Source organism: Brassica rapa, chromosome A06, assembly GCF_000309985.2.
Source record: "Brassica rapa cultivar Chiifu-401-42 chromosome A06, CAAS_Brap_v3.01, whole genome shotgun sequence".
Lineage (NCBI taxonomy): Eukaryota > Viridiplantae > Streptophyta > Magnoliopsida > Brassicales > Brassicaceae > Brassica > Brassica rapa.
Window position 1 is genome coordinate 22,722,976 of NC_024800.2, and position 23,447 is coordinate 22,746,422.

The 23,447-nt window shown below is 32.4% G+C and overlaps 3 protein-coding genes across 4 annotated transcripts in view; 1 reads left to right on the forward strand and 2 right to left on the reverse strand.

Annotated features, from left to right (window-relative positions):
- Positions 1 to 23,447, reverse strand: part of LOC103874503 — a 524,448-nt gene that overhangs the window by 205,958 nt on the left and 295,043 nt on the right. The gene's annotated exons all lie outside the window — the stretch shown is intronic.
- LOC103874457 (probable membrane-associated kinase regulator 1) lies at positions 8,818 to 10,452 on the reverse strand. Its single transcript, XM_009152883.3, has one exon. It carries the CDS (start codon positions 9,992 to 9,994, stop codon positions 9,047 to 9,049), a length of 948 nt encoding a protein of 315 aa, XP_009151131.1. The 5' UTR covers positions 9,995 to 10,452; the 3' UTR covers positions 8,818 to 9,046.
- Positions 17,804 to 23,330, forward strand: LOC103874458 (chloride channel protein CLC-d). 2 transcript variants are annotated; one of them, XM_009152884.3, is made up of 23 exons: positions 17,804 to 18,124; positions 18,202 to 18,274; positions 18,359 to 18,580; positions 18,670 to 18,716; positions 18,822 to 18,920; positions 19,050 to 19,124; positions 19,237 to 19,325; positions 19,539 to 19,679; positions 19,766 to 19,836; positions 19,922 to 20,001; positions 20,109 to 20,258; positions 20,596 to 20,655; positions 20,765 to 20,839; positions 21,069 to 21,220; positions 21,320 to 21,455; positions 21,531 to 21,662; positions 21,782 to 21,859; positions 21,943 to 21,998; positions 22,082 to 22,162; positions 22,242 to 22,398; positions 22,480 to 22,581; positions 22,673 to 22,722; positions 22,904 to 23,330. In XM_009152884.3, the coding sequence occupies exons 1-23, from the start codon at positions 17,942 to 17,944 to the stop codon at positions 22,971 to 22,973; spliced, it is 2,379 nt and encodes a 792-aa protein (XP_009151132.1). In that variant the 5' UTR covers positions 17,804 to 17,941; the 3' UTR covers positions 22,974 to 23,330. The 2 variants fall into 2 exon arrangements, with proteins under 2 accessions (XP_009151132.1, XP_009151133.1); XM_009152885.3 differs by having other exon boundaries at positions 22,673 to 22,717.

The window sequence follows — 23,447 nt, forward strand, 5'->3', positions numbered from 1 at the left end:
CGAGCCCCAAGCCCACGTTCTTTTTGAGAAAGCAGAAGATTGGAGAAAGGCAACAACGACTACACAACTCTTGGAAGTTGGAATCTTCTCTTCTTTTTGTTTTTCTTTTGTTGATCTAGTGTATTATTTACCATATGTTTGTACTTTGTATTTAAAGGTAGTTTAGCCTTTTACTTGGTGGTGTAAGCTATGTCTAGATATTTGCACAAATATGTAACCTATTTGGCTATTTGGCTTGTTCATTGGATAACAGAGAAACCCCGTTACTATTTGACATAATGTGTACGGATGTTTAGGATTCCTCCATAATCTATATAAAGATTTATACAAATATGTAGTTAATCGGCTGCTTAGTTGAGCAGACAACCCGTTACTACTAATATGTTTCTGAGATATGTTAGGAGACTCATTGGCCAAATTAAAAGAGACCGCTGCAATGTTAGCTGGTTTGCGAGAGATAATAATGGAGAAGTGATTTGTTAGACCATCTCCAATCCATTTCTATAATAGAGATCTCTAAAATAGAGAAAAAAATAGAGATGGTATTTTTGCTCCAGTGTGTTCCTTTATAATAGAAGAACTAGATTTTGACTCGTGCTTTTAAAGTGCGGATTTATTTTTTATTTTTTCAATTGACAAATATTTAGTAAATGTTATATTTTTATATATTTGTGTTTTATTTTATAAAAGACTTACACTTTTATCTTTATTTATCGTATTTCATTTTAAATGACTATTTATGTTTAAAAAATTAAAATTTATTTCTTTAATGAATTAAGTTGGTATAACTCTGATAAATTAATTTTATTATGTGGTTAATATTTTAATAAAAAAATTATATATTTTTAATAAAGATTTATACTTTTTAGTGAAAAAATTCAATTTTTTATGAATGCTTAAATTATACTAAGAAAAGAAAAAAAAATTAAGAATAGTTGAAAAAAAGGGAAATTGGGAGACGTAACTATAAGACAAGGCAAAATTAAGCATGTAACCATAACATCTAAGAGGCTATGATATTTATACAATATATACTATTTTGTCCTTCTTCACTTTCACCTTTCTTTTTTAATTAATTTTATAAGTTTAAAAATAACTAATTCGGAATTTTTATATATCTATAAAAAATATAGATTTTTTTTTGTATATGAAATATTTTGAATTTTGTAAAACTAATATATATTTATAAAATTGAATATTTACAGTTATACTAAGATTATGTTCTATTCTATTTTGAAATATAGAATATAATTATAATTATACAATATCATTTTCTTTCATTTTCCTGTCTTCTCTTTTCTATTTGTCTCCTTATGTCCTTCCCTCTCCGCTTGCCTTGTTACCTCTTTCTCTATAATGTTAAAATAATATATTATTGTATTATATTCTATTTACGAAACATGGAATAGAATTATGATTATTATATTTTTTCTTTTGCTCTCTCTCTCCCTCCTCCCCCATTCTCCCCTTCTATTTCTCCCTCCCTCCCTCCCTCCCTCTATCTCTCTCTCTCTCGTATATAGTTTTTCACGTACCATACTATATGGTCATCAAATATAGAATAACATTTTTTTCTAATTTGTATTATACCAATCAAATATGCTTTTCATATGCTATAACATACATTTAAGCATCTATTTTATAACAATTATGTTTTTTCATATTAGACATTGTGTTTACTTTACTAAATATTACAAATAAATAATACACAGAAACTAAATTCTTTTTTATAGTTATATTTTTTTTCAAATGATCTATTCTATATTGACATTATAAATAGAATAGTATCTAACTGTTATGTGACATACAAACGCTCACGCGCTACGGAGGAGTCTAACGTCTATTTATGTGATAAATAGACACACTTCCCAAACTATGTGTATATTCTTAATTCTTTTTTTAATATGGTTATATCACAAATTCTCCCTAAAAAAAAATTATTTGAACTTGGACTCAATGGTCCAAAAGAAAAAAAAATGTGAGAATTGGATCTGATTTCTTAATCGGCCCAAATGACCCAAGAGAGATCTGATGTGGGTTGGATCCGAAAAAATGTCCCAATATAAATGTGTTAATAATATTACTTGATTGCCCTTAATGAAACATACAATGTTAGTAAATAAAAGGGCATGCTAATGTAAAAAGGACAATAGGATACTGCTTTAATAGTATAGATGCTATATTTGCCTCTATTAATAGAGAAATGCTATTTTTTCCTCTATATTTAGGGGAAAAAATAGATAGAGGTAAATATAACATTCTTCTATTATATAGGAACACATTGGAGCAAAAACACCATTTCTATTTTTTCCTCTATCTCTATTTTAGAGATCTCTATTATAGAGATGGGTTGGAAATGGTCTTAGGGGAACCAAATCTTTTACTAAACAAAGCGTTAAGCTACCATTCTGATGGTGGTTGACTGGTTGTGGTGCATCTTTTATATACAAGTTGAGTTTTACGTCGATTATCTTTTTTTATGATATGTATATGTTTTTGGAAAATTTTAAAAAGGAAACTAAATAAAAATTAAATAATAGTATTTTAATATAATATTTTTAATTTATTAAAAGTATCAGTATAATCAATTATAATCAATCATCGTGAGAATTAACGTGAAAGACACATAGGAATGTGACTTCTCAAACAATATTATAGAGATTCTTCTAATTTTAGGGGAAATTGGTATATAATCATGCAAAAGAGTACACAATGTTTTTAAGTGTTAAATAACATTTTTTTTGTAACATATGTTAAATAACAATTTAAAATAAAATATATTGCTTAAAGAACTTTTTTGACTGAAAATGATTAAATTCAAGTTTATTAAAGACACATACCTAACTCATGGTGGAGATTAGCCTACGGACGGACCCTCTTTTGAACATTCAAATAGACCGAAAACAATAGTCCATATTCGCATGACCAGTAGAGATTGAGCTTCGGGTTCACCGTATCAGATTTCCCTCAAGTGCGTCTGGCCTACAACCGCGTGGTTTATTGCTTAAAGAGTTTTCATGCAGTTTTGCTATGAACTAAATTAAATCAACGCCTAACTGAATTAGTTTAATCGAAAATTTATAAAATTTGGGTTCATTCTTTTTTCTAAAAATAGGGTTCATACATAGTAAGTATCTAAATATTTTTACGGAACTACCTAAAACTAAAGAAAAACAAGCTGAATTAAACCGTGAATATTATTTTTATAAGAACAATGTCATTTAGAAGAATAACTTCCATTTTGTATTATTTGCAGATATAATCATTCGCCTAGTTACACACCAGTCACCGTATAGTCCTCTTAAATTTATGCGACGGTGCAAGTATTTATTATTGTCGTTGATAGGAGTGAGACATAGGATAGCGATGCTACCAACAGGGCCGTGCCTGACATTTGACAGGTTAGAAGCGAGAAAAAAAAATTTGACCCAGAACTGCTCTACCCATCCCTCGAACCCAGGACGCCCAGCAAAGGAAACCCAAATAACAGCTTCTTTAACCATCTCTGCTACCTAATCTTTAAGAAAATTGGCCCCATAAATTATTTTATACTGATCGGCCCTCAAGCAAATGCTTGATGGGCTTGTATCCAGGCCCGGCCCTGGCTACCAAAGATCTTACTAAACACATGTCCCTGTTTGTCATTAACTCTCCATTTCCATGCAACGCAAAGACAAATTTCCAACCTATATCTTTTAATATTTACTGCTTCTTTCGATTAATCATCAATCACACTAGCTATGTACTATAGTATATACTAACTCCACATTACATCAATTCCACATTACATCAATTTTGTTTGACACAAACAGTCAATATAACTTATATAATAAACCACAGAGTGAATAGATACTTATACTAAACATGTATTCAGTTTTTTTTTGTCACAAAAAACATGTATTCAGTATTCCTGTTTTTTTGGTCAAATGTATTCAGTATTCCTATTTTCACAATATGTAGATATATATATATATATGTATAAAATTTTTTTTGAAGAAAATGGTGATAATGACGAAGATGTTCCAATATATAATAATAATTGAACCACGTGTTAGTGGTCCAATGGTTAAACACAATCTGGAAAGTTATGGGTTTGAGTGCCGCTGAAAAGTGATTATTTTGAAGGACCTTCGGATCCAATACGTAGAAGCCTGATAACGTGTGGCCACTGATAGAATTTACATGGATGATCACCAGCCTTCCTGGATTCCTCGACAGGCTCCCCGGCTAAGCTCCGATGGACGGTCATTGGCACTAATCAGATCTTCTCGAAATTCCACATACCAAAATCATCAAAAAAAATAATTAAAAATTCAATCCCTTATATATTAAAAGGGATGCATTGCATTTAATGCGTTCACATTACATTTGCCACGTGTCGATTAGATAGCCCTTCTCACAATTTGTTTCCTTATATGCTTCAATTCTAAAACACACGAGATAAAAGTAATGCAACACCAAAAACTGCGTCTTTGTTAACTTTTTAGAGAAGTTGCAAAAATGCAACACATAAGATACATTAATTATAAAGACTCTTTTTCGTTCTTTGACTTCAATGGAAACGGAGAGGGTGAAGCGGAAGCTCGGCGGAGGTGGCGTGGCAGAGACAACGACGTCTACGGTCATCAATTTCTTCTCAGACTCTCTTTCCCATGAACTCGCCTGTCAATCTCTCTCTCTCTATGGTTTTATATTTTTTAGGGTACAGAAAGGGTTGCGTTGTGGTGGTGGTGCTTACGCATCTGCTCACCGGAGAGTGAAGACAAAGCTTAATGGTGGTGCGAGTGATGATGACGATGAAATTTGGATTTTGATTTAGGTTTAATTTGTTTTCGACTTACTGCTTTTTTTGGCTTATGTTTAGTGTTTCTTTCAATTTTGGTTTAGTTCTGTAAAATTATTTGAATATATAATAATTTAAGGTGTTTATGTGTAAGTTACGAAAGAATAATCTAATAACATATATACACAAGCTTTCTGATATTTCAAGAACCTTGAGTTTGATTGAAATGTAAATATCAGATTAAATGTGAGAGTTTGTTAGCCCGTAGCTATGTTTTGAAAGAGTGATATTTTACATATTTTGAAGATAAATTGTTTCATACTCACAAATATATTCATGTTACAGCTAATTCGATATATTGGAATTGAGTGTGATAATACATTGAAAGTTTGAAACGTACGTAACCGATTCTTTTTTGAAACAAAACAAAGAACTCTAAAATAACACTTTTAACCAGTGTTTTGAAACCCGACCCGGATCCGCGATTGAACCAGTAAATTCGGTGACCCAGAAAAAAATCTGGTTTAGGTTTTGTGAAAAACTCAATATTTAGAAACCCACAAAAACCCGCAGAAACTCACTAAAACTCGGAACCTGATAGCGGTTGAACCGCCGGTTGAACCAATAAATAACTTTTACCTTTTTTTAAGTTTTTAGATAATGTTTATATTCTAAGTTTCCAATTAAGAAGTTAGGTGCTGACAAAAAAAAGAAGTTCGGTTTTCCCATTTCAGTTTTATATTTGTGATTTTTAGATTTTGATGAAGATTTCATTATGTCACCTGAATAAAATGAAGTGAACGATAGTAGAGAGAACCAAAATTAGTTGATGTGATTTGATGTTAGTTTATTTCTGTTACTGGCAATTTATTACAATGATCTTTCACTTTGAGTTTATTTTGAATTTGAAGTTTAATTTATTATTCAAATTAGAAATATAAATATTTATGAATTTTATATCTTAAATATGTCATAACTTTTACTTTGTTACAGAAAATTTTAAATAGTCTAAACTATTTTTTGATATTTTGTATGTAAAATGAAAATAAAAATAGAAAAACTTAAGTTAAGTATTTTCTAAATACCTTTTAAACATAAAATATATACATATCCAAACTATTATTTTATGTTTTAAAAAATATTTAGAAAATATTAAACTTTAGTTTCTATATTTTTATTTTCATAGCTAATATATTATTATATAATAAAATTAATTTATTTATTAACCCAAGATTCATCCGCGGTCGATCCAGTGACCCATTGACCCGGTAAATCCTTTTAACATAATGAGAAAAAAGGTTTTTGGATAAGCTTTAAGAAGTAAGAACAAGCTAACGTTTATTATGGTTGTTAATGTCAACATTGTCACACTAAAAGATACAAAAGCTGGCAATACCACTCCGAGGTTGACTTAAATAATAATCAAACTTATTTTAAGTTTTTGACAATATTTACGATGATGCTGGTGAATTTTTCTGATCACTTAATAAAAATTTGAATTTTCTATTATTTATAACTTATAGTATGTCGCCCTTATTTATTAGCTATTGATAATATAATAAGTTTGAAACACTCATATACTGAAGCCTATGAATTTTTCGATGGAGGATTATCTACACCGAATTCTATAGAAAAATGATGTATCTTTCAATTACTAATTGCTTAAGATATTTATTATATATTTATTTAAAAAATGAAGATGATCGCATTAAATCTAACTGATTGTATCAGGTAAGATATCAAGTTTTTTACATAAAGTTTGCAATAATCGATATATATTCCAACTGCAATCTATCACCGAAAGAAAGAAAAATGAAAATCAGTTTAATCGAACAAACCAAAATAAATACAGCTTCCGAATAGTTGTTATATTTTAAAAGAGTTAAATCTAAAAAAATCTAACCTAAAACCAAATCGATGTCCACACTAAACAGATTTAATATCTTCTTATCTTATAAATATTAAAATTAATAATTTTATTCCGCGCAAGGCGCGGGTTATCACCTAGTGTGCTTGTATTTTATAAGACCATCTCCAACCCACCTCTATTTTTATCTCTATATTTTCCTCTAAAATAGAGAAACTCTATTATAGAGGTGGATTTGCTCCAATGTATGCCTCTATAATAGAGTTCCTCTATTTATAGGGGAAAATATAGAGATTTGCTATTTTCATCTCTAAATATAGAGGTAAAAAGTAGGATTCCTCTATATTTTCCTCTAAAATAGAGGAACTCTATTATAGAGGCATACATTGGAGCAAATCCACCTCTATAATAGAGATCTCTATTTTAGAGGAAAATATAGAGACATACATTGGAGATGCTCTAAGCACCAAAATGGTCAAGAAAAAGAAAAATGAAGGGCCCCATCATTAAATGAGAATACTGTATTTACAAAAAAGAATGAGGATGCTGTTGTTGGCTATGATTAAAAAGATATATAGAAGTAAATATTTTAGTTTACAGTGTATGACTATAAACCAAGTGAAGAGGAGTTTGACTTTGACCACATCAGAATCTTTATTACGAACCCAACGCTTCTCAATGCAAAGATGCACATGTATACATCCAACCACTTAGAGCCAAACATATGCATATGTGATTAATGTTTTTGAGCTTCTACTCCACGTATACGATTGATTGTACTACCATCATAATATATTTTCAAGATACCCTAGCAAAATCTATAAAAACATGTGCATTTTCAAAACTTCAAATTAACCGGTTAATGGTACAACTACAAGATAATCACCAATTTTTGTAAAAATTATGATTTTATAATTTTAAAATTAGGATTGTAGTGTTTTCAATGAAACTTCAGACTGATCTATGTGACATGCAAACAATTGAATATTCAAGCAATTTAATCATTTAGAGTAGCTGAAACAGGGAACAACAAAGATCGTATATGGTGCTATTCGAATTGTGGTCTAGATCCACATAGGAATCTTTCCCACTTGGCACTCGGATATCAAAGTGTATAATTTATTAGGGTTTTAAATTTAGTAACATTTAAAACCACCATTTTCAACAAACAAACAAAAAGTTTATTATTGGTTTTTACCTGCTGTATTCACCTGTTTTGCCCGTTTTCTTTTTATTTTTGTACATATTTTACTTACATTACCTTTTCATTGATCACTCGACCATTACAATATAACTTGTTTTGCTCTCACCATTGAAGCGGTGGTTCTATGCTTGGTTCTTTTACTCGTTCGTGAAATTTGAAAAATTCTAACAACAAAACAATAATCGTAGGTGCTTATTTGTAAATTAGAAGATAAATAAAGATGGAAAATTCGTACCTATTACGATCGCTTTATAGATATCTCATCTGGTTCAATCAATCATTTCGAGGTGTGTTATTTCATTAAAATATATGGAAAGGTACATTATATGAATCCAATAAGTAACATTACTTTCAGTCACTTTTTAATATTTCGTAGGTTGCATCATGTCTAAATCATTCTTAGAACAATGTCTAAAATATATTTTTGGCATACAGATGTCTTCAAAACACACTCACGCACAAATGTTTAGAGTTCCATTGTCCACACAACAATAGTTGGAGATAGATATGATGCAAAAACAAAAAAAAAGTTGGATATTTCAAGCGAGATCACTGATTAAGATATTGATATGGAGAAGGCACATTAATTTATTTATCATTTAACGGAGAACACCGACAATAACCACATAGAGAGGAAGGTGATAAGGTACGAAGAACTGAACCATCGCAGAAGAGTACTGATGAGTACTCAATAATCCAATTCTACAATTATTTTTAAAATATAAACCCCACCGTCGTTTTCTTGTTTCCCTCAATTATTTCACAACGTCTCTATGCTCTCTAAATTTTTTTTTAATCTATTCTTCATATCCAACAAACCACAAGGTATGGAAGCAAAGAAAACAAAATGGAGTATATACAAAACCCTAATGAACTTATATGAATTGGATAAAACAAGATTGGTTTTGTTATGTGAATGAAATGTATGAGTTTTGGTCCATTACAATCAAGATGGATAACATATATAATAATATGAAAAGGAATTAAAACCAAGATGGATCTTGAAATGAACCACCAACTACAATGTCTTATTCTGAGTTAAGTTAATCAAACAGATAAAGTAACCAATAGCATCGTTAATTATATCGGATGTTTGGATCACACTGGCAATTCTAAGACAAAACAGTAGATTAAATTTTGTTTTAAATGTCTAGAAAGACAAGAACAACAAAACATATATGGATGCATCAAACTAGATCTCAAGACTACTAACCATATTCTTCTGCATCATTGAGTTCTTGCAATGAGCAATAGCTCCTTGAATAGCACTCTGCAGCTCTTCCATCGAAGAAGACATACTGTTGTTGATGCTGCTGCTGCAGCTACCTCCTCCTCCTCCTTGACCCGGAAACCCGCCACGTGTCAGCACGCCGGAGTGACTCGGAGACGACCTCATCGACGACGGACAGCTCGCCGCACATCGTCCTCGCTTCGTGTATTTCATTAAGTTTCCTGAGAAAGAGATAGATAGCCCTCCGCTGCTGGAGCCAGCGGCCGGAATGGCGGTGGAGGTTCCTCGGATGTTGCCGGAATGTTTGAGAGATGATTGCTCTGTTTTCACGGTGGTGCTCTGTTTCTGAGATAGTTTGTCGTATAAAGGTTTGACCTTTTTCATGTATTTGCGGATAACTTCTTTCGCCGTGGAGCTCATTCTCTTCACCGACGACGGAGCTGCGGCGGAGACGGTTTTGTGTTCTTTCTTGAAAACAGCGGAGAATCTAGAGAGTGAGAAACCACCGCTAGTGTTCTTCTTCGTCGGCTTAAAGAACGAATCTTCCTCGTCGGTTACAGAGCTAGGACGGGAAGAGTCGCAGCCATCGAGCGGCGGAGGGCGGAGGAGAGGGAAAGAGGCCGTGGAATCAGTGGAGGAGGAAGATTCGGTGGAGTCACGTGCCGCGGAGGAAGAGGAAGTGTAGTCAGAGGAAGAAGTGGAAGAACAGAGTGTACGGACGAGAGAGAGACGAGGGGAGAGCTGAAGAGGGAGAAGCTGGCCTTTGTAGAAGAGCTCATCGGCGGGGCAAAGCGAAGAAGAAGCTTTTCGTGGAGAGATTGAGACGTTGAACTCAAACTCCGATGAAGATGACGACGGAGACGAGTGAGAACGCGGTGGAGAGGGACGTGGACGTGGTTGACGTCTCATCGCGCTCTTATCTCTCTCTTTTGTATGCTTCTCTCTCTGCTTTGTCTTTAGCTTCTTCTATGTAAATAATAGAGTGCAATGTTTTTAAATAATTTTTTTCTTTTTTGGTTTTATATTTAAGAGGCTGCTGCAGTGCAGTGCAGTTGATATCATGAGAAAATGCCACGATGATCGCTAGGTTGAAGCTGTAGTCACATGCAATGTAATTAAATAGTGTTAAATGGACCACAGGATTAGAGAGACGTTTAATGACGCCCTAATTAACTACAATAAATTATTAATCAATTTGTAGGAGTGAGGAGTGAGCAAAGCTAGTTGTGACTTGTGACCTATGGTCCGATCTCTCTTCATCCCGGAAATTATGGTTGAAGTTTGGATTTTATTGACTTTGTTGGTTATCTCTTGTTTATAACTAGTTTTTTTTTTGTAAAAAATTTCTTAATTGGCTCTCTATATTTGTTCTAACAAGAAATAGATTTAGTGATGAATGTAACATGTTACAAGTTACACAAGTGGTTGGTTAGTGTTTTGGGAAAATAATATAAGTGAGTTCGTCCTATGTTGTGATTTTAAATAACTCTCCACATTTTAACCATTATTAGGTGATAACATGCGCTTTGTGAAGAGTGAAATATCCAAAATAATGATATGTTTGCAATTTAAATCAATTATGTATTATTTGCAATTTGTCTTTTTTTTTCTTCTATACATGTAAGAACATGTATCAAATTTAATAAAACATATACACGAAAAAAAATATTAAATCATTTTTCTTGTTGTTTTTATTTTAATAATTTGATGGTGGTAATTGTTTAAAAATTGAGTTTGTTCTTTTCATTTTTCTCATCGTAATTGATTTTACGTATATAAAAACGTAATATAATTTTACATTCAATTTATTTTATAGATTCTGAAAATCTCTGTTAAACTCAAAACAAATTAAAATGAGTAACAAATTCAAATGGGCTGAACTAAAAACATAATATTTTCTTTCCATTGAGAGAATCAAAATCATTCTCTATCGGCAAAGCGAATAAAAAAAAAGAGAAATAAGGTTATGCAACCAAATTTTGCTCAAACCTCTGGCTTCATATTCTTTTTTAAATCTTCCTTTCCATAAAAATAATCACGTTTTTCCTTTTTAATACATTAAATGATAATATTCAAATTTAATGATATATAATAAAGTATTGAATAGTCCATTTAATGTCACACTTTTAATATTTAATAATCCTATTAAAGTTAATCAAATTAAAAAAAAATGAGGAGCGCTCTCAGCTTGACCATAAGCATGATCTTTAAAGTTGTCATTTAACTAATGCTCTAAGATTAATATATACGGAATTTAGTTTAGACCATAATACATCAATGACAATATGTGAAATGTGATGAAATTACGTTGAAGAGATTTACTAATTACTATTTTTTTGAATTTATATTTACTAATTATTACTATCTATTTTGAGAGAAAAGGGGAGAGAGACACATGCAATACAATTTTTCTCATATATGGCGATACTCAAATGTTTTGGACATAGCCGACCTAATGATTTATTTGTATTTTACTCATTTCTTACAAATTTTCTCATATATGGCGATACTCAAATGTTTTGGACATAGCCGATACGATTTATACAAATTCACTTCATTTTTATATGTGTTTCTATAATTAAAATTTAGGGACAAATCTCGTCTACTCTATTTCTAATTTCTTATACTAAATAACTTTTTTCTTCATATTTAACGAAATAAATAGTATTTTTTATTTTTATTTATATTTATATTTAGAAAATGCTATATCAGAAGATATATTTGAGTAGATTCTGCATTTATTAAATAGAGAAAATAGCAAAACATTTGGAGATGATATAATTAAATATTACATTATCAATAGAATAATATTGTTGCACAAGGTGCATTTTGTTGTGAAAGAGAACAAACATTTGGAACATGAGTAACTAATAATACCTTTTGAATTGATGCTAACTTCACTGTAATTTGGACCCGTAATGTAACTATATGGTGATGCAACTATATATATTTTGTACGAACTATGGAAAATAAACGTCATCGTCGCGTCTTGTCGGGAAAATACAGCGGGGAAGTTTAGAAATAGTGATTCTATCACGTGATGCTAACGCCATGACTGGCGCTTGCTCGTCCCCTCTCGGATTATTTGTTATTAGTTCTTTCTTTGGGTCAAATTTTTGATATAAGTTTATTGCTAATAGATTCTCCATCATTATATTCTAATACATGATTAAGCCGTTTTATATTGTTGGCCAATCAAATCATTCTCTTATTTGCAAAACAACAACTTTATTATATATCAGAGTCACGGTGGTGTTGGAGCCATGTTTATTTTCCACATGTCGAGAGGCAAAATGGGGCTTGGGACTTCATTATTATGATTAGGCTCTTTTAGTTTCAAAGTCCATTCATTACTTGTGCTCCTTGTCTTCTTTGGCAATCAATCAATAATCTCAATTAGAGAACCCACCTAACAGTTTTTGTTCATTGTTTTCTGAATGGTCATATCGCATAGAAATACATCTGCTCCCACCATGGATTCGCAGTCGAGAAAAATACAAATGCCAGTTTTGGTTTCTTACTAGATGATACTGCTGCTGCTATATGTTGTACAACTGGCACTACCTGAGATTGTGTTTGTGTAGGTTTCATTTTATGTCCAGATTTCGATATGTAGTTATGTACTAAAGTAATGTTTATGTATATTGTGTCCCAGTCTCTTTTGAATGGATAGCAAATGCGTTTGTACTAATTCATGCAACTTTGATCGCCATTCGCCAATGTTGCTGGCTTTTGCTAGTCTTAGTGAAATTCTTAAAAGCCATCTAATTTATGCTAGAGGATCAGCTAATGACTCAGACATGTAAAGACTTGCGTGCAAATCAACATAACTTCTAAAGGTTATGTTGACGGGTACTATAGTACTAGGATAAGACCCGCGCCTTGCGCGGGATTAAGTTATTATTTTTATTATATTTTGGAGAATGAAACAATAGTTTGGCTTCATTTGGATTACGGGTGTTCAATCCGAATATCGGGTTGGTTTCGGTTCGGTTCGGTTTTTTCCGGTATTTGGTTAGTAAAATATAACTACTATTCTAAATTCATATTTACTTTGACTTTAGTCTTTCACATACTTTTGAAAGATTTCAACTGGACGACTAAATTGATCAGCCAATCTTATTGCTTTAAATCATTAGTGTTTATATATATATATATTATTTAGTTTGAATTTTTATTAAATAAAAATTCATATGCGTTATATTTTATGATTATTTGTAACTTATTATAACAAAAAAATAATCTATTGATCACAAAATTTTCAGAGTGGGAATATTCAAATTTCTAATAATATATAGACGTTTTGAAAAATTCAAATATAACATATAAGAAAAAATATAAATGTTTTTATTATATATTTAATGTGATTTTTTAATATCTTTCAATAATATAAAATTAAAAAAAAAGAACTAAGATACCAAAATTGTTATCAAATATTTAATATTCATAATAATTAATTTTCATATATACGTTAATCATATTAGGTAATTTCGTAGCTTCTAATTAAGGAAAATACAAAAAAAAATTTGGTAGATTATTTATCAATTCGATAGTTAGTTTAATAAAAAAATATAATGTAAGTCAAGATGGACCAACTTATTTTTCTAAGAATAGTATATTTTATATAGTCATTTATTAAATGAGAATTTATAATCATACAGTTCTATGATCATTCATATCATTTTATAACTGAATATTTAAATCATCGATAACAAAATTTTCAATGTGAAATCTTTAATAAGTTTATAATTTATAAATGTTTTTGAAAATTCATTGAAAGTTTTAATATTAAAATATTATGGTATATAGTATAATCTATATATATATATATGTTTTATTATTAGATGATATTTTTTACTCATATGGTTTTAAAATAATGTGTATCTTCTTATAATATTAAATAAAAGTTCATATTAATACAATTTTATGATCATTTGTAACTTATTATGACAAAAAAAATAATCTATTGATCACAAAATTTTCAAAGTGGGGATCTTCAAATTTCTAATAATTTATAGACGTTTTGAAAAATTCAAAATATAACATATAAGAAAAATTATAAATGTTTTTATTATATATTTAATGTGATTTTTAAAGATATTTTAATAAATATAAAATTAAAAAAAAGAACTAACATACAAAAATTGTTATCAAATATTTATTATTCATTATAATTAATTTTCACATATACGTTAATCATATTAGGTAATTTTGTAACTTTTATTTAAGGAAAGTGCAAAACATTTTTTGGTACGTTATTTATCAATTCGATCGTTAATTTAATAAAAAGTGTAATATAAGTTAAGATGGACCAACCTATTTTTCTAGGAATAGTATATTTTGTATAGTTATTTATTAAATAAGAATTTATAATCATACGGTTCTATGATCTATCATATCGTTTTATAACAAAATATTTAAATCATCGATAACAAAATTTTCAATCTGAAATCTTTAATAAGTTTATAATTTATAAATGTTCTTGAAAATTCATTGAAAGTTTTAATATTAAAATATTTATGTAATCTTATGGTATATAGTGTTTAATATATATATATATATATATTTATTTATTTTATTATTAAATGATATTTTTTACTCATATGGTTTTCAAATCATGTGTATCTTCTTATAATAAAAATGTTAAACCATTGATCATTAATTTTTAACATAATAATTTTAATAGTTTTAGTTATTTATTGTCGTTTTTAAAAATTCAAAATATAACATATACGAAAAAATCTAAATTTTATTTTTATAACTAATTTGATTGTTTAATTTATTTTAATAATATAAAATTAAGCAAAAAATGATGGAGGAGATATACATTGTTATCAAATCTTTATTATTAAACTCATTAATTGTCATATATATATTAGTCATTTATGGTAATTCCGTAGGTTTTATTTAAGGAAAGAAAATATCATATCATATCATTATATCATATAGTTTGACCAACTTATATATCTAACAACATATAAAAATCGAATGTGGACCTACTTATTTTTCAATTGAATGTAATTGACTACCTAATTGAGTGACACCTATGCTTTGGGGCCTCTTTTAATTAATACAAAATTGAGGTTACATCTTTTCAAATGTTCCTCAATTAATATATAAGGGATGGTTAAAAAATGTTGACATCAACATCTTAAAAAGTCGCTTTTGAGGTGAAGTCATAGGATTAGTATGGTCTTACTATATATAATTTAAGCTCAAGGCCCATTAAGGAAAGGGACATTAGCTAAAAAAGGTGTGGATGAATACTGCAAACAAAAAGATAACAAGCAAAAGGATACTTTGAAGCAGCAGTGACATACGTGCACAAAGGAGTTCGATGCGTTTGATTCCACTCGCAATAAAGTTTAGTGGAATTGCACTTGTGGGATTAGTAAAAGCATGAAGGCGAAGGGGGCACTTTAAGTCTAAGGTCACAATATGTTCATTCCAAATTGTATTCTTTTCTTTCTTCTTCATTCCATATGATGTCAAACTTTTTTGACTAAGGCCCTGTTCGTTTGTACATCTGGAAGATACATCCAGATGGTCCATCTAGATGTCCTACCCAGATGCTCCATCTGGATGTTGTTCGTTTCTTCATTTCGTCCATGCATTCAGATGAATCATCTGAATGTAACTATGTTCGTTTGATTTTCATTTTTTAACTTCCATCTGCATCCAGGTGAACTTGTTAATAAAATGACTAAAATATAATTTTTAACGTTTCGGCGAAAAAATAGCATTTTTACGGTTTTGCCTGAAAATATATTTGCGGTTTTTGAGGAAATATGTGTTTTTCACGAAAAATGCATTTTTATGGAAAATACGTTTTATGGGTTTGGCGGAAAATACGTTTTTTGCGGTTTGGACGGAAAAAGTGTGTTTTGAAGTTTTGGCGTGAAAAGTGTTTTTGACGGGAAAAGTTTTTTAAGTTTTTTTTTCATGATTTTGGCGGGAAAAATCATTTTTTGCGGTTTTGGCGGGAAAATACATTTTTTTTCAGTTTTGGCGGGAAAATTCAGTTTTCCGGTTTTCGCGGGAAAATTCAGTTTTCCGGTTTTCGCGGGAAAATGCTCTTTTCCGGTTTTGGTGGGAAAATACGTTTTTCCGGTTTTGGCGGGAAGATATGTTTTTTCCGGTTTTGGCGGAAAAATACTTTTTTCCGGTTTTGGCGGGAAAATACATTTTTCCGGTTTTGGCGGAAAAATACATTTTTCCGGTTTTGGCGAGAAAATACGTTTTTCCGGTTTTAGCGGGAAAATGCGTTTTTCCAGTTTTAGCGGAAAAATGCATTTTTTCGGTTTTAGCGGAAAAATGTGTTTTTCTGGTTTTAGCGGGAAAATACGGTTTCCGATTTTAGCGGGAAAAATACGTTTTTCCAGTTTTGGCGGGAAAATTTCATTTTTCGGTTTTGGCGTTAAAATTGTGTTTTTCAGTTTTGGCGGGAAAATGCATTTTTCCGGTTTTGGCGGGAAATTTTTCATTTTCCAGTTTTGGCGGGAAAATTCTGTTTTCCGGTTTTGGCGGAAAAAATGTGTTTTTCGGTTTTGGCGAGGAAATGCGTTTTTTCCTGTTTTGGCGGGAAAATGCTTTTTGCGGTTTTGGCCGGAAAATGTTTTTTGGAGTTTTGGCGGGAATATGCGTTTTTGGGTTTTGGCGGGAAAATGCGTTTTTTCGGTTTTGGTCGAAAAGTGCGGTTTTACTGGTTTAGCTGAAACATGTGTTTTTATGAAAATGTGTGTTTTATGTTTTTTTGCGGAAAAATGCATCTTGCGGTTTTGGCGGGAAAATGTGTTTTTTAGTTTTGCGAGAAAATGCATTTTTTTGTTATAGCGGAAAAATGTATATGCAAAAAAATAGAATTTACGGTTTGAAAATAATATTTTGATTTTAAAAGGTCATTTTTGTCATTTATTATTTTGGACTGAACTAGAGATGCATCCAGATGCACCATCAAGACTCACCTTCATTTGGGTGAGAATTTGAGATGAGTTTTTAAAAATTCAGCTGGGTGATCCATCTGGATGTAGCATTATAATGCACAAAACGAACATCAATTTGCATCTTCACCCAGATGGATCACCTGGATGAGCAAACGAACAGGCCTAATTGTTTGGCTCATAGTGCTCAAAAACTATGGATGTTGTTGGTTCTCTACTTCTCTTCTTTCTTGGTTTGGATAATCGGCTCCAATATTATATCTAATTTAATTATGTGGTGAACAAACATGTTGGCATTAGAACTTGTGTTTTTACCAATGATATACATATAGATTTGTCTTCTGATTTTTATGTTATCATTAATGAAAGGATAATTTTCAAAAGTACTTTTAAAGTTTGTAGAAATTTTTTGGTTTGATTAAAGGTTTGTTAATTCATTAAACCAGAAAATCTTAAATTTAAATACCAAAAAAGTGTTTTCTCAATTATATAGGTTGATAAAGAAAATTTTTTTTAATATATTTTTATCATAGTACAAATACAACTATCAGACTAATTTTTTTGAACAACTTAAAATTGTGTATTTAAATCTTATAAAATAAATAAAATGATATATTGTGAAAATCGTCGTTATAATAATTTTATAACTAAATATGTCAAAATTATAATTAAATAACAAGTCCGCGTTAAAAGGTTTACTAAAATAATTTACTAATCACAAAAAGTAAAGAAAATAACATTTTATCCCGTAGTAAATAAATTTTGATAGAGAAAGCTAAAATGTGTATAACACAAGTTACAGACATCTCCCATAAACAGATTTAAATCACAATCTAGAAACAAAAAAAAAACACATCTCTAGTGATCGAATCCCTAAATCAAGCAAGCTTCTCGATTCGATTCGATCATCATCATCATGCTCTCGAATCATCTACAGAACGGGATCGAATCCGATAATCTCCTCTGGTCTCGCGTCCCTGACTCCGACGATACTTCCACCGACGGCGTTGGCTTACTCAGCTCCCCCCGTGACGGCGGTGGTGGCGTTGATAGTCTCGACTACGAGGTTATCGAGAATTACGCTTACAGAGAAGAACAGGTTACTTACTATACTCTTTCTCTCCCTTTGATTCATCTCTCTCTCTGATGATGATGATCTTTGATTCGGCTCGTTAGGCGCATAGAGGGAAGCTTTACGTTGGTTACTACGTTGCTGTCAAGTGGTTCTTCTCGTTACTCATCGGGATCGGTACTACTAAACCTTCTTTTTTCAGATCCATTGATTTTTTTTTTTTTTTTTTTTTTTTTAAATTATGGTTTGGTTGGGTGTTAGGAACTGGATTGGCTGCTGTTTTCATTAATCTCTCGGTTGAGAATTTCGCTGGATGGAAGTTTGCTCTCACTTTCGCCATCATTCAGAAGTCTTATTTTGCGGGGTTTATTGTTTACCTTGTCATCAATCTAGTCTTGGTGTTTTCTTCCGCGTATATTATTACTCAGTTCGCTCCTGCTGCCGCTGGCTCTGGCATTCCTGAGATCAAGGGTTATCTCAACGGTACATCAACTCTTCTTACTTCTCCTTTTGCTTTTTTTTTGGCTGAGAGTTTGTAGTTTACATTAATGTTTATGCATTGGATTGTGCAGGAATTGATATTCCTGGTACCTTGCTCTTTAGAACCCTTATCGGAAAGGTGCGTTCTTTTTGTGTGGAATGTTGTGTTAATCTTGAAAGTCCGCTTCTTTTTTTTTTCTTTCTATTTTGAAGACAAGTTTTTTCATAGTTTGCTCTCTCATAGATATTTGGAAGCATTGGTTCTGTTGGAGGTGGTTTAGCCTTGGGGAAAGAAGGCCCACTTGTACATACAGGTGCTTGCATTGCATCTTTGCTTGGTCAGGTGAGCTTCTGAGTTTTTTTTGTTATTCGGGCATGGCGATGATATCTGAATGTTGCTTTTCTTACCTCTGTTCTCCAGCATTCATCAGGAAACTTATATTATGCTTTCCTTTTGCTTATGTTGTTTCAGGGTGGATCTACCAAATACCATTTTAACTCTAGATGGCCGCAGCTTTTTAAGAGTGACAGAGATCGTCGTGATCTTGTAAGTTCCTAGATGCTTCTTGTCAAGAATGCTATCTTACTTCGTTTTGTTTTAGATTAGGTCCGAATCTCTTGAGAGATCTTATTTCTTCACTTTTGCGATGCCTTGAAAGGTCACTTGTGGATGTGCAGCTGGAGTTGCTGCTGCTTTTAGAGCTCCAGTTGGTGGAGTGTTATTTGCGTTAGAGGAGGTCACATCATGGTAGGTTCCTTCCCTCATTCTATGTCCATCAGCTGAAATTATTCTGTTCTGAGAAACAACCATTTGAGGAATTTCTTTTGTCTATTCCCTTGTTTCCTTATCAACTGGTGCCACTTGACAGCAGCGCATTTATCATTAGGATGCCTTAGTTAGTGGGCATCTGGGATGCTATGATGCCTGCCCATCTAATTTAATTTGCATGTGCTATTCAAGGTGGAGAAGTCAACTTATGTGGCGTGTCTTTTTCACATCTGCTATCGTGGCTGTTGTGGTGCGTACTGCCATGGGATGGTGCAAGAGTGGAATATGTGGACATTTTGGTGGAGGTGGTTTCATTATATGGGATGTATCAGAGTAAGGTTCTAGCTTCAATGCTCGCTTACATTCTGCAAAGCTAAGAGTGCTAAAATTGACTTGCAACTTTTCTTTCCTTCGTTTAGTGGTCAAGATGACTACTACTTCAAGGAGCTACTACCAATGGCTGTAATTGGAGTTATCGGAGGCCTACTTGGTGAGTTTTTTTTCTTTTCCTGTTGCATTCTTGGTTCCATTTATATTTCTCTAACTGTTTCATTTCTCATGGCATTTTCCTCCAGGGGCATTATTTAACCAACTTACATACTATATGACATCTTGGCGTCGAAATTATTTGCACAAGAAAGGAAATCGAGTGAAGGTAAAGATTCACAAGAAATTCTACATTTATTTGGTTATGTTCATCTTTTGAAGATTAATTGTCTCGTTTCTGTACTTAAGCAACTGCCTTCATATTTAAATATGCAGATATATGAAGCATGCATCATCTCTTGCTTAACTTCAGCAATCTCATTTGGGCTGCCACTCCTAAGGAAATGCAGTCCATGCCCTGAAACAGTGCCTGACTCTGGTATTGAATGTCCACGGCCTCCAGGAATGTATGGGAATTACGTTAATGTAAGACATTGTTATAGATAGATGTGTATCTTTGAGATCTGCTATGATGATATTTACCCAACCTTTAACTGTTTCTCCAATGGAAAAAATGTCCGGCCAAAAACCTCACAAGTTTTGCTAATTACACCTAGTGAAATTTGAACACTCTTGTTAGATGCTTGTGTGGAATTCATGTGATGGTGTCTACTGGGAAACCTAAATAGTCAGACCCCAAAACTTTACCAGTGACATTCATTGCCCCTGCTCTGAGCTTTCTGACTTTCCTGACATTCCACCGTTTTAACATTGCCTCTTTTTGCTGCTTATTATTATTTCTTTTTCGTTTCCATCATTGCAGTTCTACTGCAAGACGGATAATGAATACAATGATCTCGCCACAATTTTCTTCAATACTCAGGTTTTTCTTCTAAAATATTTTCCAAATTATTCTTTCTAATGTTGACTTTGCTTTACTTTTAAGCCCGACTGTTACAGTTGAATCGTTTGGCTTTTCTGTTTGGCGACAGGATGATGCTATAAGGAATTTGTTCAGCGCAAAAACAATGCGAGAATTCAGTGCTCAGAGTCTACTGACTTTTTTGGTATGAAATGCTTCTGCTTGGTTGGTTTGAAAAGTTCTTCAACCTGGTCATATACCCTTAATTTGGTATATAGAGTTTGAGATTTATTGAATCATGTGCATGTTATCACCATGATAAGGAACATGCTGATTTGATTTTTAATATCGTTCCATCTCTTTATCTATTGGTACATCATTTTCTTTGTTTATTCTTCTGATTTATTGGTTTCTTTCTGTTTAATGATGTACAGGCTATGTTTTATACGTTAGCAGTGGTGACATTTGGCACAGCTGTTCCCGCTGGCCAGTTTGTCCCTGGAATAATGATAGGATCAACTTATGGGCGCCTTGTAGGCATGTTTGTAGTCAGGTTTTACAAGAAGCTCAACATTGAAGAGGGAACGTGAGTCTCTCTGTGTAGCCCTTTGCTGATCTTACCACTTCATTTTTTCAATTTTTTGGTTAAACTTTAGGCCTTTGATATAAAGTCTTTGAAACTTAGTTATGCTTTGCTGGGAGCTGCTTCATTTCTTGGAGGCTCGATGCGGATGACTGTATCTTTATGTGTTATCATGGTTGAAATCACAAACAACCTGAAACTTCTGCCTCTTATAATGTTGGTTCTTCTCGTTTCAAAGGTATGAATTGCCAACAATTATCATTTGCCTTAGTTTCTATGGAAATACGCTAGTTTTAATTTGTTCTGTTCCTAGGCCGTGGGTGATGCTTTCAATGAGGGATTGTATGAAGTACAAGCACGCCTTAAGGGCATTCCGTTACTGGAATCGAGACCCAAATATCACATGCGGCAAATGATAGCGAAGGAAGCATGTCAAAGTCAGAAGGTTGTTATTATTTATCTCCATTATCAACCGTAGAGCTATGTTCTATCATCAGCCAAAAACTAGATGGAGCTTGTGACACGTGGGTCTTATATGAATCTAATTTTTCTTCTTCTTTGAAGGTAATTTCTTTACCTCGAGTTATCAGAGTTGCAGATGTCGCTTCAATTTTGCGCAGCAACAAACACAATGGATTTCCGGTAAGCATTGCTTTCTCCCACACAAGTTTGACTCGTTATTGCTAGTCCTCTGTACTGATGGTTTTGCTTTGACACTGTACCAGGTGATCGACCACACGAGAAGTGGTGAAACACTTGTCATTGGGTTAGTTCTTCGGAGGTACGTGATTTCATTTGTCCACCAACTGCAAAAGGAGTTATTTTTAAAGATTTGTATAATTCTGAGTTTTGTTTACCATGCAGTCACTTGCTTGTACTCCTTCAATCTAAAGTGGATTTTCAACATAGTCCTCTGCCTTGTGATCCAAGCGCCAGACCGATCATGTAAACTAAAGTCTCACCCTCTTCTCTTTCGAAGTAATCATATTTTGTCTAATAAATCAATTCCTTATGCAATCTCCAGGCACAGATTTAGCGAGTTTGCTAAACCTGTTTCATCTAAAGGGTTATGCATAGAGGATATACATCTAACTTCAGATGATTTAGAGATGTATATAGATCTTGCTCCATTTCTGAATCCGTCTCCATACGTTGTTCCTGAAGACATGTCGTTGACAAAGGTGAGTATAAGAACTAGTTATATTTTACTGACACATAAATATCCATCACCATTGGTTGAGAGTTTGATCCGTTTGAATTAGGTATACAACCTTTTTCGGCAACTTGGATTGAGACATCTATTTGTTGTTCCTCGTCCTTCTCGTGTGATAGGCTTGATCACAAGAAAGGATTTGCTAATTGAGGTATCCATTCTTTTACATCAGTAGAGAGGTTAGTTAAACACAATATTCCATTAGGAATAACATCAATGATGTTACTGGTCTTGTTATGCAGGAAAACGGGGAATCATCAGCTGTTGAACTCCAACAGTCAACTAGTGTAAGGTCTCTTGCTTGCTGATATTCTTGTGTTTAATCACAAAAGCATTGGGAGTCTCTGGAGTCTGGTGTTATGATCCTTTTGTCTAAACTCTCATATAAAACTCATTCAAGTTTTTAAGTGTAACTTAGTGTCTTTGCCCTTTAACCTAAACGCTTATTATCCCTCATTGTTTTTGCCTTGCAGAGGTCGGTACAGTGAGACAGCAACGCGGACGGACGCTGGACGTCCGCTTCTAGACGATCTCTTAGGCTAGAAAAATAGTAAACGTATACAAAAATTTGAAGCTGGTTAAGTAAGATCTTTACTTGAACTAGTGATTAGTCCACACTACGAAACGACATGCTTTTCCCCGTGTTGAGTTTGAGGAGCTTTGCCCCAAAACCAGTCTGAAGGATGTATGATCATATCTCGTGAGCTGGGAATTGTGTTAACAGTCTCATTCGCTGTTCACAGAGAGTAGAAAGATGTGTGGTGAGTTTGATATGTTGTAATTTTGCACACTTTGATTATTTCTTGGTCATTGTAAAATAATCGAGCCGTTGACATATACGGTATACCTGATTAAGTTAAAAACCAATCGGAAAAAACAAGAAATAATGTGTTGAGCTCAGTTGTGATCTTTTCTACACACCGTAGAAATTCGACTATTCAGTGTGACAGTAGCTAAGGCTAGCTAGAATATATAATATTCGAAAAATACTAACTGATCAATTATCAAAATTTTATT